Source organism: Podarcis cretensis, assembly GCF_951804945.1.
Source record: "Podarcis cretensis genome assembly, chromosome: 6".
Taxonomy (NCBI): domain Eukaryota; kingdom Metazoa; phylum Chordata; class Lepidosauria; order Squamata; family Lacertidae; genus Podarcis; species Podarcis cretensis.
Window position 1 is genome coordinate 11,619,898 of NC_137175.1, and position 17,950 is coordinate 11,637,847.

The 17,950-nt window shown below is 44.3% G+C and overlaps 1 protein-coding gene across 8 annotated transcripts in view; it reads right to left on the reverse strand.

Annotated features, from left to right (window-relative positions):
* Positions 1–17,950, reverse strand: part of CDH4 (cadherin 4) — an 839,962-nt gene that overhangs the window by 38,870 nt on the left and 783,142 nt on the right. For all 8 annotated transcript variants that reach the window (XM_079979074.1, XM_079979073.1, XM_079979079.1 and 5 more), the window contains 2 exons: positions 13,616–13,801; positions 5,263–5,516 (listed from right to left, as the gene is read on the reverse strand). In XM_079979074.1, coding sequence (XP_079835200.1) covers positions 5,263–5,516; positions 13,616–13,801 — 440 coding nt within the window. The remainder of the gene's footprint in view (positions 1–5,262; positions 5,517–13,615; positions 13,802–17,950) is intronic.

Consider the following 17,950-nt stretch of genomic DNA (forward strand, 5'->3'; position numbering starts at 1 on the left):
CATTTTGTAATATTTGGCCGTCAGGCCATCTGGTCCTGGTGATTTTCCCAGTTTCATATTTTGAATGGCACCCTCTATTTCTTGTTCTGTTATTTCCTCGTTTAAGATCCTTTTACTTTGTTCTGAGATTTTTGGTAAACCGTATTTTCTGATGAATTCTTCTATTTCTTGCTCGTTGGTTGGCCCTTGTGCATACAATTTCTTAAAAAAGCTTTGAAAACAATTGTTGATCTCGTTGGGTTTGTGGATAATCTTTCCATCCATTTCTAAACTTGTTACCGTATTCATTTTCTGCCTTTTTTTCAATTGCCATGACAGAAGTTTCCCACATTTATCCGCTGATTCAAAAGTTTTTTGTCTCATTTGCTTTATCTTCCATTCTATTTGTTGGTTCATGAGTTCCATATATTGCATCTGATGAAATTTTATTTCTCTCAAAATCTCATGAGACTTTGGTTTGGACCTCAACTTCTTCTCTCCTTCTTTTATTTTTTCTAAAATTTTTTCCTTCTTTTCATTTTGTTGCTTCCTCTTAATAGAGTTTTGTTGAATTAGGAAACCTCGCATCACGGCTTTGCTTGCGTCCCAAATTATTCTTTTTTCCACATCTGTTTTCCTGTTGATCTCAAAATAATCTTTTAATGTTTTAAGGGCCTTCTTGTGGATCTCTTCGTCCTTAAATAGGGTGTCATTCATTCTCCATCTAAAGGAACCAGTAGTTGTTAGTTTCATCTCCATCTTGACCGCGTTGTGGTCGGAGCACGTTTTTGGGCAGATTTCTACTTTTTTTGTTCTTGACGCCAGACTGCTAGAAATCCAAATTTGGTCTATTCTTGTCCATGTCATTTTTGCTTCTGAGAAGAAAGTTCCCTCTCTCTCTAAAGGATTCTTTGTTCTCCAAATGTCAATCAAGTCCATTGTTTCAGTCATTTCAAAAAAGATCCTTGGTAGTCTCCCTTCTTTCGAGATCACTTGTCTCTGTGCTTTATCCATGTTTGTTGAGACAACTCCGTTCATATCTCCCATCATTAGGATTTTATAATCTAAAAAGTCAACTAATGTCTCATGCAACTTCCTAAAGAATTCAGCCTTCCCTTCATTTGGGGCATAAACTCCCACAATTAATATCTTTTCTCCTTGAATTTGTATTTCAATTGCCAGGTATCTTCCTTGTTCATCTTTAAATATCAATTTTGGAGCCAACTTTTCCTTTGCATAGATCACCACACCTCTTTTCTTTACTTTGTCTGATGAGATGAATTCTTGACCGAGTCTCTTATTTATTAATAATTTCCTGTGTATCCTGGCAATATGGGTTTCTTGCAAACATATTATGTCTAATTGTTCTTTCTTCAAAATGTGAAAAACCTGTCTTCTTTTCCGAGGAAGGTTCAAACCATTACAGTTCAACTAAGGAGTTGCAGAGACATTTTGTATTTAAGTAGCTGTTCCTCCAACTGCTCCAAGCTTCTGCTCTTCCTCCGATGGTGGTAATGAAAGTCCAAATGACAAATTTGCTATATCGGGTGGTTCCCTCTCCTCCACGGTTCCTTTCTGCAAATCCTCCAGATACTTCTCTAGAAATAGTTCTTTGTCCTGAATTGTTTTTATTTTAATCTTCCTTCCATTGAAGTTAAAGGACAATCCTTGTGGAAATTCCCATCTGAATGGTATGGTGTTTTTCTTCAGCAGGTCTACTAAACTCTTGTAATATGTTCTCACCTCTAAAATGTATTTAGGAATGTCCTTAAAAATCTGTATCTGACAATTTTGGATCACCAGTGCCTTTTGGTAATGCAAATTCAGTATTCTATCTCTTTCTTCTTTTGATCTCAATGTAATTAGGCAATCCCTTGGTTTTTTGTCCTGCCTTCTACCCAGTCGAAAGGCTGAAATTATCTCCAGTTCCTCATCTTCCTCCCATTCCTCCCGCCAAAAAGTTATGATGTTCTCTGTGAGAAATTTCACAAGGTTGTCCCCTTCCACTTCAGGCACCAATCTAAATTTTAAATTCTTCTCTTTACGTTGAAGTTCCAGTAAGGAGAGGGCTGCATCATGCTCATTCACTTTTTTAATAATAGGCCCAAATTTTTCCCTTGTCTCTTCAGCTGTTATTTTTGCACTTTCTGCAATCTTTCGTGTTTCTGAATTTTCCTGAATTAATCTATTTATAGAATCTGTGTTCGATGCGACACTAGCCGTATTCACATCCAACCTTGTTGTCAACTCTGTTAATTTTTTAGAGTTCTCTGTCGAAAGTTTTGTCAATGCTTCCAGGGATTGATTTATTTTAAGTAGAGCCTGAGTCATAGGATCCATAGAAGCTGGTGTTTTTTCCTGCACAGCTGCAGTTCCTGATATAGAGGCCCTTTTCTTGTGAGATTGTTTTGCTTTCTGCCTTGTTACTATCTCTTCTGTAGGGGCACTCATATCCTCAAGGTCGTTTTCACAGAGTTGATTCCCAAGTGGAAAATCCCACTGTTACTTTTTCAAGTGCAACAGTTTCAGATAGAGCCCTCTAGAGGGAGCATTCAATTGTATCCAGATGGCAAAGATGGAAAAACAACAAAGAAGCAAGGGAGTATAACAGTAGCCAAAAGTTTCCAATGTCCAAATTGTAAAGTCTCTATTTTTCTATGTGGCCAAAATGCAGCAAAGTACATCTAAGGTCCGATAACTTTTTTGCAAACAAGTCCCCACTTCTCAAAGTTTGACAGTCCACGTCCCAGGTGTCTTGTTTGGGCAGCCCGACCCCAGGGGATTTGGCAATGGAAGGTCTTAATTTTCCATTAATTTTCCAGCAGATTAACAACGTTCCAATCCCTTCCCCCCTTCTCCTGCCAGTCTGGGGGGAGGTTTTAAGTCCGATGTCAGTTTGACAGCTTAAAAAAATTAAAAAGGTTCCCTTTAAGTGCAGCTTGATTTTCGTTGCTTTATTCCTTCTGCAGTTCCGGGGAGGCAGACTTCCTTAATTTTTGCCTTTCCCGTTTTCAGCCAATTTTATTTTTTAAAAGTCCCGTTACTTTTCCAATCTTACTCACGGGTGTTGTGGTCAAATTCCAATTGCAGGAAGGAATCGGCGCTCTCCGCTCATGGCGACGCGGCTTCACTCCGCTAGCTGGGTGACGACTCTCAGCACCGCGCTTACCCCGATGCCGCTCAGAAGCCTTTAAAAAGGCTCCCTCACAGTACCGGGGGGCGCAAAGGGTGCCCACCGAATCTCCTTTGTTCACAGGCTCCGCGCCTGTGATTTTAGGGGTCCCCCGCTTGCCGTAGCGGGTGAGACCCGAACTAACGGAGCAGTCCTGCCTCGGAGCTCGAGGCTCGGACCGCCATTAAGCGCTGGCGCCGACCGGAAGTCCCCAAATCATCACAACTTTTAGGTATTGGCAGTTAGGCATTGGAATATGTTTGTGTATTGGAGGGCAGGGTGTGGCCATCGTCTACCCCTCCACTTTATGGGTATTCCGGTAAAGGAATCCGGCAGTCGTGGATCCTGTCCGACGCCCTTGCTGGTGGCTAGGGCCATGGCACGACCCCTGGTGACATCAGGGAGAGCTTTCAGTTGTATTTGCATCAACAGGCTTCTCCCACTGGTGGGATAGACTCACCCCTCCCTGAGGGGGTGGAGTCACACTCTGTTGTTTTATCCAATGCCTAAGCCAATACCTCTTACATGCTGTAATCAATAGTTGTGGCCTTTTTTTAGCCCTTTAACCTAATATACTGTGTCCATGTGTCTTTCTTAATTTCTTTCTTTCTTTCTTTCTTTCTTTCTTTCTTTCTTTCTTTCTTTCTTTCTTTATTTATTTCTCACGCTAGCAAGGTTATGCTTAAAATTCTACAAGGAAGGCTCAAGCAGTATGTGGACCGAGAACTCCCAGAAGTGCAAGCTGGATTTAGAAGAGGCAGAGGAACCAGAGACCAAATTGCAAACATGCGCTGGATTATGGAGAAAGCTAGAGAGTTCCAGAAAGACATTTACTTCTGCTTCATTGACTATGCAAAAGCCTTTGACTGTGTCGACCATGGCAAACTATGGCAAGTTCTTAAAGAAATGGGAGTGCCTGATCACCTCATCTGTCTCCTGAGAAATCTCTATGTGGGACAAGAAGCTACAGTTAGAACTGGATATGGAACAACTGACTGGCTCAAAATTGGGAAAGGAGTACGACAAGGCTGCATTTTGTCTCCCTGCTTATTTAACTTATATGCAGAATTCATCATGCGAAAGGCTGGGCTGGATGAATCCCTAGCCGGAATTAAGATTGCCGGAAGAAATATCAACAACCTCAGATATGCAGATGACACAACCTTGATGGCAGAAAGTGAGGAGGAATTAAAGAACCTTTTATTGAGGGTGAAAGAGGAGAGTGCAAAATATGGTTTGAAGCTCAACATCAAAAAAAACGAAGATCATGGCTACTGGTCCCATCACCTCCTGGCAAATAGAAGGGGAAGAAATGGAGGCAGTGAGAGATTTTACTTTCTTGGGCTCCATGATCACTGCAGATGGTGACAGCAGCCACGAAATTAAAAGACGCCTGCTTCTTGGGAGAAGGGCAATGACAGGCCTAGACAGCATCTTGAGAAGTAGAGACATCACCTTGCCAACAAAGGTCCGTATAGTTAAAGCTATGGTTTTCCCAGTAGTGATGTATGGAAGTGAGAGCTGGACCATAAAGAAGGCTGATCGCCGAAGAATTGATGCTTTTGAATTATGGTGCTGGAGGAGACTCTTGAGAGTCCCATGGACAGCAAGAAGATCAAACCTCTCCATTCTGAAGGAAATCAGCCCTGAGTGCTCACTGGAAGGACAGATTGTGAAGCTGAGGCTCCAGTACTTTGGCCACCTCATGAGAAGAGAAGACTCCCTGGAGAAGACCCTGATGTTGGGAAAGATGGAGGGCACAAGGAGAAGGGGGCGACAGAGGATGAGATGGTTGGATAGTGTTTTTGAGGTTACCAGCATGAGTCTGACCAAGCTGCGGGGGGCAGTGGAGGACAGGAGTGCCTGGCGTTCTCTGGTCCATGGGGTCATGAAGAGTCGGACATGACTAAACGACTAAACAACAAAATGTGTCTTTCTTATCCCCAAGCGGGTGGCGGGTCCTTGAATCACAAACCCAGATTCGAGGGCACACCATGTGCTAAATCATCTTCAGCATCCATATAGACAAACAGACAGCGCCCCTTCTTCCCTGATATTTTCTAAGGAAATGCAATGCACACCCTTGCTTTAGATTGTTGGTTCCTTCTCACCTTACAGCTTGCTGCATGAACCGGTCAGGATCCACAGCTGAAAAAGTCATCAATGCCGTCCCCGTAGGTACTCCTTCCTCCAGCCTGATGAGCTTGTGGTTTGTGGGGAAGTAGGGTGGTTCATTGACATCGGTGACAGAAATGGTGACTCCTGCAGTAGACTGGAAGGACATTTGAATGCCGCTGGCCAGGGGAGCTTGGTTGGACACCATCACTGTCAGCATAAAGGCTCTGTTCATCTCATAGTCAACTTCCTAGGAAATGCAAAGAAATACACAAAAGAGACAGAAAATCTGTGCACGTGAACTACAGACTGGAAATATGATAATCACTAGCTATCTCATTATCTCACAGGCATTTCAGAGACACATTTTAACTTTCAAGGGCAATAGCCACGGTCATTTTGAAAGAACGCCTTTTTAATGGCAAACAAACTTGACTGTTTACTTGGCATGTGTCCCTCATGGTTGAGTACCTGCATTTGTCACATGGTCAAATTGCTTTAGCTGATGTGGGACTGTCACTCCTCCAGAATGCTGGAAGACAGCACTTCAAGATAACATGACCTACGCTGTCTGGTCTGGATAGATGCTTTCCCTGCATCCCACAACTTAAGTGTCTTGGGAAAGGCTTCCAAAGGCAGATATAGCTCTAGGTTTGTGGGGGTAGTCACCAAATAATCCCTGCTGGGCACCCTTCTGCCTTAGCAATCCTAGGTGGTGGTTGTGGTGCCACAAGACAACAGCAGTGCTGCAGTGAGTGTCAGGTGACTGTCAGCTGCTGTTTTCATTTCCCCACAATGCCATTGGAGTGAGACTATGTTGGAGACATTGTGGGAAAAGTAACTGGTGGCTCCCAGACCTAGCTATGCAGCAATGACCTTTTCCCCTCCCTAAAATGGGGGAGTAAGGCAGGCATCTGATGTGGGTCCTGCTGGAATCCTAAGCTCTGTCATCTGCCCAGTGATGCTGTTTCTTGTGGCCTGCCATATTAGCCTGTTGCAGGATGGATAAAAATATGTCTAGTGGCACCCTTAAAGGGTGATTCGTATTTATTTCAAAAACAAGTGATGGCTCTTCAAGTGCTCTGCCAAACAAAGCAATACAAAGCAAAATACGAACAAAATAAAACTGTCAAAATAGTGCGCATTCAGTAAAATGCCTATAGTATGCATTTTTGCAGATATTGATTGTCTGCATAAACCCTTGGAAGCCTTATCTGGCATAGCTGATTGAACTGCATCGTCACAACAATAGTAGTATCAATAATCATTATTGTTAGGATTTGTGCAACAAATTTATATACTGCACAAAGAAAAATTTACCTAAGCAACATAAGAATGACAGAAAACATGCATTAAACAAAGAATTGAATTCAAACTTATATAAAAACCATTTGGTCACTCAGATAACTAATAACACATGGTTGCCTGCACTTTGCAGAAAGCTTGATTTGCCACGAATACTATTAATATTTATTTATTTTATTATCCATGCTTTCATACCAAGATGGCTTATGTTTCCCCACCCTCAAAAATCAATAAAACATATATCCATAAAAAATCAGTTAAATACTAGTGGATACTGGTTGGTTAAAAGGGGTGGAAATCGTATTATGAAGACCTGTCTAAATAGTACAGCTACCACTGCCGATGTCTAAACTGTCCCTCTCATGATGATTATGATAATGGTGAAAATCAAGAAACCCTTTTGTCATAATTCTGTGCAAATCTAAATAGGATTGAAATGGCGGTCATAGTAATGCGCAACTCTTTTACCAGTATAATTTCAGATTTCTCGGAGAACCTACTTTTTAAATCTGGGCTCCCAACCTGGGGGTTAATCTGAGTTACAGAAGACCAGGGCTAAGATCTGAATCATCCACACATAAGGACTTTAGCCTATTTAAATGTGCCAGATCCACAGAGGAAGTGCCAGACAAGTCGCTCACCCCAACATATTTAAGATGGAAGTGTTAATATGATAGATATCACTTCTCTACTTAAAAGTTTAACCTGTGAGACAAAGTTTCCACACCACCCTTGAAAAGCACTTTGTTCCTGCTGTGTGTCCCCCAATATATTTTGTGCGTTATCCACCAATTTGCTGGCCACCTAATTCCTGATACATTTATGTCATAGGGCTTAATAGTCAGAACCCAACCTGTACATTTGCACTGTCAGAAGTCAGAAAGCATACAAATCTATCTATCTACTATCTTCTTCAACGGCTCAGGAGCTCAGAGCAGAACACAGGATATTCACTATGAACACATGGCTTAATAAAAACTTGGTGGTGGCATGTTTGAACAGACTGGCATAGATTAAGTAAGCTTTCTCTAATATTTATTAGTTCACATCTCAAGGGGCCAGAACGGTGCTGTTATGTCAGGCACTGAAAACAAAAGTTACATGGCTAGGAGGCATTTAAGAAAGAATAGCTTACTGCAAGTAAAACATCTCAGGAGGAAAGGTTTAATTTCTCTCCCCCCTGCTTCGGTTAACCTTGAGTGGAGTTATCAAAGTAGAATTTGCAGAAACAGTTGGGTTGGAGACACTGAATGGAATATAGGGTTTGATAGCCTACAACGGCCTGAGAAATTCTCCTATAACATACATCGAAAGCACTCTTATGCCACTTCAAACTGTCATGGCTTCCCCCAAAGGATCCCCTTATTCCCCTCCCAGAGCTACAATTCCCAGAGCTCCCTGGGAAGAGGGATTGAATGTTAAGCTACTTTGGGAATTGCAGCACGTTCATAATCTATCACTTTGCTCACCCACAGGGAGAACCCCTTTGCACCTCTCCTGTGTTTCAAAGATCTGGGAGGGTAGGGGTCCAGTCTTGGCACTCAATGAAATGTGGGTATGCCTAAGGGGACATGTTCAGTGTACGAGAGGCAGAGCCGGTGCAAACAGGAACCGAGCAGGAAGAGCAAAGCATCTCTCAAGCACTATGGACTTTTGAGGAAATGTATAGTAAGACCACCAGAAGCACTGGCAAGCGCACTAGCACCAATGGGCACTGCGTTGGCGACCCCTGTTGAAAACTTCACGGTACTTTGCTCCAGTCTATGCCAGTATGTCTATGGGACACGGGTGGTGCTGTGGTCTAAACCACAGAGCCTAGGGCTTGCCGATCAGAAGGTCGGCGGTTCAAATCCCCATGACAGGATGAGCTCCCGTTGCTCGGTCCCTGCTCCTGCCAACCTAGCAGTTTGAAAGTACGTCAAAGTGCAAGTAGATAAAAAGGTACCACTCCGGCGGGAAGGTAAACGGTGTTTCTGTGCGCTGCTCTGGTTTGCCAGAAGCAGCTTAGTCATGCTGGCCACATAACCCGGAAGCTGTACGCCGGCTCCCTCGGCCAATAAAGCGAGATGAGCGCCACAACCCCAGAGTCAACCACAACTGGACCTAACGGTCAGGGGTCCCTTTAGCTTTTACCTATGCCAGTAATTGGTAATTAGTAGCAGAGAGTTTTCTACATGGAGAATGTCGAATAATATGAACATAGTCTGCAGCCTGAATCATAGAATAGTACAGTTGGAAGGGACCCAAAGCGTCATCTAGCGGTCCAACCCCCTGCTATGCAGGAATCTCAACTGAAGCATCGAAGACAGATGGCCATTCAACCTCTGCTTAAGAACCTCCAAGGAAGGAGAGTCCACCACCTTTTGAGGGAATCTGTTCCACTGTCAAACAGTTCTTACTGTCAGAAATTTCTTCCTGATGTGTAGTCAAAATCTCCTTTCTTGCAACTTGAAGCCATTGGTTTGAGTCCTACCCTCCAGAGCAGGAGAACACAAGCTTGTTCCCTCTTCCCTCTGTGACAGCCCTTGAGATATTTGAATTTGTCTATCATATCTCCTCTCAGCTTCCTCTTTTCCAGGCTAAACAAACCTGGCTTCTTCAACGGTCCCTTATAAGGCTTAGTTACCAGAGCCTCGATCATCTTGGTTGCTCTCCTATGCACACATCCCACCTTGTCAACATCCTTGTGGTACCCAGAAGGACCACAACAAAGTGGTGGAGCATCTGCACCACACACTAAAGGTCCTTGGCTTCTCTAGGTAGGGGCTGAGAATGTCCCTTGTCTGAAGACCTGGAGAGCTACTGCCAATCTGTGTAGACATCATTGAGTTGGATGGACCAATGGTCTGACTCAGCCTACGACAATGTCCCATGTTTGTTCTCAGGGAGGGCAAGCATAATTTTCATAATAATTATTAAATAATAACAATAATAATAAGTCCATAATTTCCCTGCTTCGGGCCAACAACCCCTCCTGCCAAATGTGAGGAAACCCTCTGAGAAATTAAAGCTTTGTGCTGACTGTTTATGATGAGTCGACTATACATTTTGTCCCATTGTATCCCAGATGTCTTGTTTAGTGCATATTATTTCATTGTGTCTCTAAAAGCTTAGACAGGTCCTTCCTAGCGCCTTTGGAGTTTGAGAGGATTGCTGTGACCTCTTACTAGTGGAACTGAGAGCACATAATGCAGATAAATCGGGCTATGTCTGAGAGTTATTATTTTATTATTACAATATATATAAATATATATAATAATACTAATAAAGTACCTTTTTGTTCTAAAGGCATCTTTAACTATCAGGAACAGGCTACAACTTCTCGCTGTTATGTCAGGAGAATGCCTCCATTTCAAAACCATTTCTGTAATCCACGTAGGGTTCATATTAACATTTTATTGAGCCAGATGCCACAGGGTACCTCTTGCAGCACTTGGAGATTCTATGTAGGCTCTATGTGGAATGGAAAAGCCAGACTCCCCTCTCCTCCTCGTCCCCACCCCCACCCCTGTTTACAAGGCTTGTGAGGGAGATAAGTATCTTGCGCCACCAAGGAAATAGCTTTCGTTGAGATGAAAAAACAAAATTGAAATTGTACATCATTCGTTGCCTCTCGGCACACAAAGTTCGTGTGGAAGACAAACTTACAGGGAAAGCCAGTTAAAAGAGCTGCAGCAACACAGGTTTAAGTGAGCGATCCAAAAGGCTCTGAAGAATTCTTTGATTGATGTGGTTTTTCAAAGTGCACCATCCAGCTGCTTGGGATATGCTGGGTCCTCAACCCCACTTGATCAAACCACAGCAAATTTGTCAATTTAGATTTCTCTCTGCTTTTTTATTTTGCCTTTTCTGCATCTATTCACTTTTGTTCTTCTTATAGACACATGTTTCTATTTATTTAAGGCTTTTTAATTTATTTACAGTGGTACCTCGGGTTACATACGCTTCAGGTTACATACACTTCAGGTTACAGACTCTGCTAACCCAGAAATAGTGCTTCAGGTCAAGAACTTTGCTTCAGGATGAGAACAGAAATCGTGCTCTGGCTGCACAGTGGCAGCAGGAGGCCCCATTAGCTAAAGTGGTGCTTCAGGTTAAGAACAGGGTGGGTAAACAAAGCATGGAATTTTTTTGACTGTTATATATGCAAATATATATGTTATGTATCATATATAACAGAAAAAGTGGCTTTCATCCTAATTTCAAGGATGATTTCTTGGAGAAATTGCTCTTGTTTCTGGCACAAGGCCTCTAAATGGGGATGAAGGCAAGGCTTGATGAACTCAAGATGCCAAAAATGATCAAGGGGCTGTAGAAATTCCCGCTGAGGAAAAAGTTATGACGTTTGGTGCTTTTTCCTTCAGAAAAAGGCAAGAGAGGGACAACATGATAGAGCTGTGCAATATTATGTATTGTGGACTAAGAGGGCGGGCGGGAGATTTCCTCCATCTCTTGCAACATTAGAACTTGAGGCTATTCAAGGAAGACGAATGGTGGGGAATTCGGAGCAGATTAAAGGAAGTATTTCTTCACATGGCAAAGATCTAAACTGTGAAATCCACTCTCCTACAAAATGTAGTGATAGCCACCAGTGTGGATGACACCTACACTTCTTTTGATTGTTCTCCGAGACATGGAGGGCAGGTAAAAGGAAAACCAGGACATTCCAGATCAACTCAGAAACTGAGATGGCTTCTGCAATCATTTTAAATAATTTCCATGCAATTTTACACACATTCCTATTTACCAAACAAAACTAAATTATATTAATTTAGCTGAAATATCTTTTGAATTCCCAAGTCATGTTACAACTTTTTCTTTTTTTTAAGCACCCCTCCTTTTTGGAAGTTGAAAGTTGAAAAATGCAACATGCTACAATCAAATATTCAACAAGAGTTCTTATTATCTCACCCAAAACCTTATGTAGTAGAGTAGAAGGCACCCGCTTTTTAGCTGAAGGGCCACATTCCCTCATAAAGAACTTTCCAGGTGGGTGGGACCAAAGGCAAAAGTTGGGGAGCAATGTATAGTAACTCTTACTTTGGGAAGTAGCTTGCATTCCAACCATGCAAAAGTCATACGGAAGATGGGAAGCTGCCTTAACAGCAAATCAGACCATTGGTCCATTCAGCACAGTATTGCTTACACTGACTGGCAACAGCATCTCTCCAGGGTTTCAGGCAGCAAATATTTCCTAGCCCAGTCTGGAGAGTCCAGGGATCATAGAATTGTAGAGCTGGAAAGGGCCCTGAGGATCACCTAGTCCAACTCCTTGTCCCATATGGGGATCGAATCTGCAACCTTGCCGTTATCAGCACCGTGCTCTAACCTAATGAGCTATCCAACAAGGACCTTTGGCAAAAAAAGCAGATGCTCTACCAGAGGTTTCCACACATGTCTCCATCTGGGCAAGCAAGAGACATCAACACAGGTCAAGGACACAAATTCAGTGGGGCAAAAGCTCTAGAGGGCGACATGGAGCAGAGCCCGAGAGGGGTGTTGCTTGGACAGGGAGCATGACCTAGGGCAGGCATCCCAAAATTTGGCCCTCCAGAAGTTTTGGGACTACAACTCCCATCATCCCTAGCTAACAGGACCAGTGGTCAGGGATGATGGGAATTGTAGTCCCAAAACATCTGGAGGGCCGAGTTTGGGGATGCCTGGCTTAGGGCATCCAAAGAGCCAGACAGATTCAGACTCCAGGCCCTCGGTTCCCTTCCCTGTCAGAGAGTGATTCTCAGGCCGCAAGGCTGTTGGATTCCATGGGAGAATTCTGAATGGATCGGTAAAATGCTACCATTGATGATGAAGAAAGATGCAAGCAACAGAAGACTGCCTTATAGGTCATGGATTGAATCCAAGATAAGGGCGATGAAAAGGAATGAGGTTTTAGGTATGTGTGTGTGTGTGTGTGTATGAAGGTTGCAGGAACCACAGATGGAGCAAGTTAAAATGACTTTAAAAATAATAATTGCTTAACCAGGTAGCAACCGTGAATGTCCCCAAGGTCAATGCAAGAACAAGCTCACAAGCTTCTCCCTCCATCCTTGTGGCATTTCACGGATGGCATTGCTTTCGGAGGCAGGGCAGTTTGTTAGGTAGCAGCAAATGTTCTTTGCCCATGAATCACTCTCTCACAATGCTGCTCTTTCAACTTTAGCAGCGCAGCATAGTACATTAAAAAAAATTGCTGCTATGGGAAGGTCACACTTTTCAAAAGATTGAAAAAGCTCTGTTCTCAGCAACATGCTTGCAAAAAAGAAGATTCTTTTCGAGAACAGTGTATTGGACACACTGCGCAAGTTCTTGCCGATCAGAGCAGCCTATTCATTCGCACATCCTTTCTTGTCTTGATGGTCTATGCCACAGACTCTATGGAAAACAGCTGCAGGAATCTTATCTGCTAACTGATTCGCTTGATGTTCTCTGTGCATAATAACACAAGGGGAGAGAAGGTGTTGACCCGTGCTGCTGATTTTCTAAGCAGCGTTTTCAAACAAATAGCAAATGTGGGTTTCTTTCTGGAAAGACAAAAGGCAACAATCACCTCCGCATGCAGGTTAATGGTATGGGCATTGTGCTCGGGGTCTAAAACTTAAATGAGATATTATCAGGTACGCATAGTTGCCACTGGTGTTGGTAATGTCTCGTTTTGAAGTGGAGGTGAGATGCAGAACAACCAAGTAAAATTGGCTGGATCCAGAGTTGGACTTGGTTCGTGTAGACCCATTGAAATCAAGAGGGTGAATTGGTCATGCTAATTTAAGGGCCTATTCAGTGAGAGACATGGCTTAGGAAGAGGAGCTGTGGTGGGACAGGTTCTGAGGAAAGCCCTGAGGGCAAGCTAAAAATTGGAGGTAGAGTGTTGCACCCACGGTCTCCACCGTTGCAAAAGTCCTTTATGGTCCAGACCCCTTCATTAGAAGATCTTGACTAACTCTTCTACAGACAGAAATCTCCCCATAGATTACCCATGACAGAACTCCAAAGGGGATGAGTAGAAGGATGGGGCCCCAAATGAGGTGAGCAGCACAATGTACATACCCTCACAACTGTTACCAACCCTTCATTGGTAACGGGATCTGTCCTGATGGTGAAGTGACCAGAAGGGTCTCCACTGATAATCCGGTAAACGGCATTCCAGTTGGGCGAGTGAGGCTGATCTCTATCCATGACTGTCAAATTAGCGACCACAACTTCCACTCTGTTTTCTGGGACCTCACCGGAATACTGAAAAAGAAAAAGAAAGTGCTGTTAGAAGCATGCATGTTTGTGTGTTCATCATATCTTCACATAATGGAAGACCAACTGGGATGGTACAGAAAACGTGTGAGCCCAGTGTTTACTTTTTCAAGCGCCCTTTTCAGACAACCGAGTGAACTAATGGAGTGTGTGTGTGTGTGTATCGGGGAAAGTGCCCAATGTCTCTTCAATGCGTGTTCACCTGGTTGTCTGTACGCTTGGAAGCTCCAAACCATCAGAGTTCGAAGGTTCAGCAACAGCAAGTGCATTCCCAATCTGCCTCCCCTGTTTATTTTGCTAATTAATTAATTAAGAGTTTTCTATACTGCCCTCCAACAAAAATGATGATACCACGGTTTACAACAACCAAGGAAATATTTAAAAAACACTTAAGAAATAAGAACATTGACAGTAATTATCATAAAATACATGAATTGGCACCGTGACTTAAAAACCTCTCAATGGTCGTCTGAAGGACAGTTCTCTAATGGGAGGTCTGTCAAGTCCAAGCCCGGTTTAAAGATAAAGAACCACAAGGAGGGAGACTGTGAGGGGCAATGAAGTTGGCCATCAATAGTCAGCAACTGAATAGCAGACTGAGAAGGTCCACAGGTCATCTGGTAACAGTATCTCCCACTACAATACAGTGGAGGCTGGTCCAGTAATCCAAATGGGGCGTTGCCATGCCAACCTCAGCCAGTCCCACCTTGCCAGCCTTCTTACTTACAACCAAGTCTGTTATGTACTAAGCTTGGATCCTAGAGCAATAGGCAAGTAGGATCGTAGAATGCAACAACTGATTGGCCTGCAGGAAAAGACCAATCAGGCTCCAGGAGGAGAGCAGAACCAGCCAGCCAGACAGGACTCATTGTGTAAATAATATATATAAAAGCCTGAGGTTTTGGGGGGAAATTCAATCACTGTTTTACAAGCTACAATAAAGAGCATGAAATCACTACAGGTCTCCGAGTATATTTCACAGTCCAAAGGGTCATTTTACCTGTCAGGCTTCCTCCTCCTTACTCTCATTGTTGTTCTTACGGAAGTTGGTAGGGAGGAGTAGCTAGAATTAGTTGCCTCTGCCTGCCATTGGCCCTAGACCCACCTACTGTTGCCCATTCTGCCTTCCAGTGGCTTAGGGTGCCATCTGGGAGGGAGCGAAACAGACGGCAGTACGGATGCACATTCAACTGCCTAATAGTGTCCACGACTTTCAGGAGACTGCAGCCGCAGAGATAAGACACGAAGAGTTGTCCCGTTGTCTGGAGAGGTTGCTTCCTGGTTCGCATGGAGAAGCCATTTTCAATGGAGTGTCGGGATTCACCAAATGCTGTGTGAGATAGTAAGTCTGCAGGCTTGAGTTTGCTAGCTGATGCAACTGGCTGATGCAATCAGCCTGCAATACTTTCTATGGAAGTGCTGCGTCAAAATGACTCGGCAGTAATGTGTTGACAGTTGATTGGCTGTCATTGGTTTAAAATGGAAACCCGTCCAGCAGTAAAAGTGGTGGTGTAGAGGAGTGTGGTCAGAGAGAGCGAGAGAGAGAGAGAGTTAGAGGTCTTCCTATTTGCCTTAAGGTGCAGCCAGGTACTCTGTTTGACTGTGTGAACTGCTCGTGTAGCCTGTAGCCTGTAGATATTTGTATATATAAAGGTAAAGGGACCACTGACTATTAGGTCCAGTCGTGGCCGACTCTGGGGTTGCGGCACTCATCTCACTTTATTGGCTGAGGGAGCCGGCGTACAGCTTACGGGTCATGTGGCCAGCATGACTAAGCATGGCGAACCAGAGCAGCGCACGGAAACGCCATTTACTTTCCTGCTGGAGCGGTGCCTATTTATCTACTTGCACTTTGACGTGCTTTCGAACTGCTAGGTTGGCAGGAGCTGGGACCGAGCAACAGGAGCTCACACCGTCGCGGGGATTCGAACCGCTGACCTTCTGATCGGCTAGTCCTAGGCTCTGTGGTTTAACCCACAGCTCCACCTGCATCCCTATTTGTATATATAGCTCACAATAAATATACTGCACTGAAGAACCTGGAACTCTGAGCATTTCTGCTAAAGCGCCACGAAGAATTCACGACATGGAGCCCAGCGATGGAAGCGTGCAGCTGTATTGAGGCAGCTTTGGGTGTTGAAATTTGGCACCCCTTAACAATTTTGCACCTGGGGCAACCGCCCCTGTACCCCTCACTTCAACCAACTGAGCTATTTAGGAACTTGGGAAGCTGCCTTACAGCAAGTTCAGTATGGTCTACGCTGGGGTAGCACATCGCCAGAGTTTCAGGGGGAAGTCATTCCCAGCCTTATCTGGCGATGCCAGGGATTGAACCCGTGGCCTTTTGCATGCAAAGGAGATGCTGTACCAAAGAGCTGTGAGCACACACAAAAAGGGTGTGTGCGTGGAGAAGCCTTCGAAGCTTGCATTAGACTTTCACAGGAAAACTGTACTTTTATCTGTATTCCAAAGCTAATAGAGAGAAGCCCTTTCATCAAACTACTTGACTTCTGGGGCCTTGTGTATTGCACTGAAACTCGCAGAATCTGCCTTTGAGAACACAATAGCCTTTCATCTGTAACCCAACACTCCTGTACGCTCCAGCCCTGATACTATCATCTTGTTAGGAAGAAAACTTGTGAATTTATCCAAAATGGGATCTCATCCCAGTCTTAGTGATGGAGCTCCTGTGCCAATGACCTTTAAGAGCCCTTTGGCTCAACAATAGAAGATCTTTATCTCGCAAACTCTTGGCAGGGGTGAGGGTGGAGAGGACACTTTAAAATTCTGATCTGATAAAAATAAAAATAATAAAAAAGCAAGCAGGGGCTTCCGTTTTCAAGTTTTGTTGAGTTTGCTTTATCATCGAACGTACCTTTGTTTCGGGCCCGAGGAATGGATAACGTGAAACAGGAGCCACCTCAACATTATTTGATTGTGGAGGGTAACCCAATAGTGCTGCTTCAGTGAGAAGTGTTTGATTATTTTTTTTGTAACCAGCTCAATGTAGAATCACAGAGTTGGAAATGACCACAAAGGTCATCTAGTCCAACCCCGTGCGATGCAGGAATCTTTTGCTCAATATAGGTTTCGAACCCACAACCCTGAGATTAAGTGTCTTGTGGCACCTCATGTCAATGGGTAGTTAACTAAAGCTTCCCTTGATTTCAAGCAAAATCCAGTTTCTGCACCAAGGTAGCCAAAATAAGCTCAAGCAGGAATATGTTGTGCAAATTAAGCGCATTATTCTACAATTATGTTTTTGTGCTTTTGTTTTGTTTTGTTATTGTTGCTTCTGGCAAACACAACAGACCAAAAAGAACAGGAGTCTCGAGAGCATTTTGGAATGTGGAGAATTCCTAAGCATTCCTTTTAACCTCTAGAATGCGGTAGGAAACCTGTGGCCCTCCAGAGGTCATTGGACAACCAAGTCCCATCAGCCCCTGCCAGCATGGCGAACAGTCAGGTGGGAGTTGTAGTCCTGCAAGATATGGAGGGCTGAAGGGTCCCTGTCCCTGCTCCAGAAGCAGTTATCTAGAAAATGTACTGTATTTTTCGCCCTATAGGACGCACTTTCCCCCCTCCAAAAATGAAGGGGAAATGTGTGCGCGTCCTATGGGGTGAATGCAGGCTTTTGCTGAAGCCTGGAGAGCGAGGGGGGTCAGTGCGCACCGACCCCTCTCGCTCTCCAGGCTTCAGGAAGCTATCCACTAGCCATGGGAGACCCAGCTCTCCCACGGCTAGCAGAGAGCTTGTCTGCACCCAGAAGCTTGGGGTGCGCTGAGCTCAGCATGCCCCAAGCTTCGCGCAGTGCTCCGCTAGCTGTGGGAGAGCCGTGCGAAGTCGTGCGGCTCTCCCACGGCTAGCGGAGAGCTTGCCGGCACCCAGAAGCTCGGGGCGTGCTGAGCTCAGCACGCCCCAAGCTTCAGGCTTCGCGCAGCGCTCCGCTAGCCGTGGGAGAGCTGCGCGACTTCGCACAGCTCTCCCACGGCTTGCGAATAGCAGCCTGTTCTGAGGGCTGGGGTCAGGGGAAGCTCGGGCTTCCCCCACCCCAGCCCCGCACCTGGGGGGGAAATAAATTTTTTTCTTCTTTATTTCCCCCCCCCCCCAAAAAAAAACTAGGTGCGTCCTATGGGC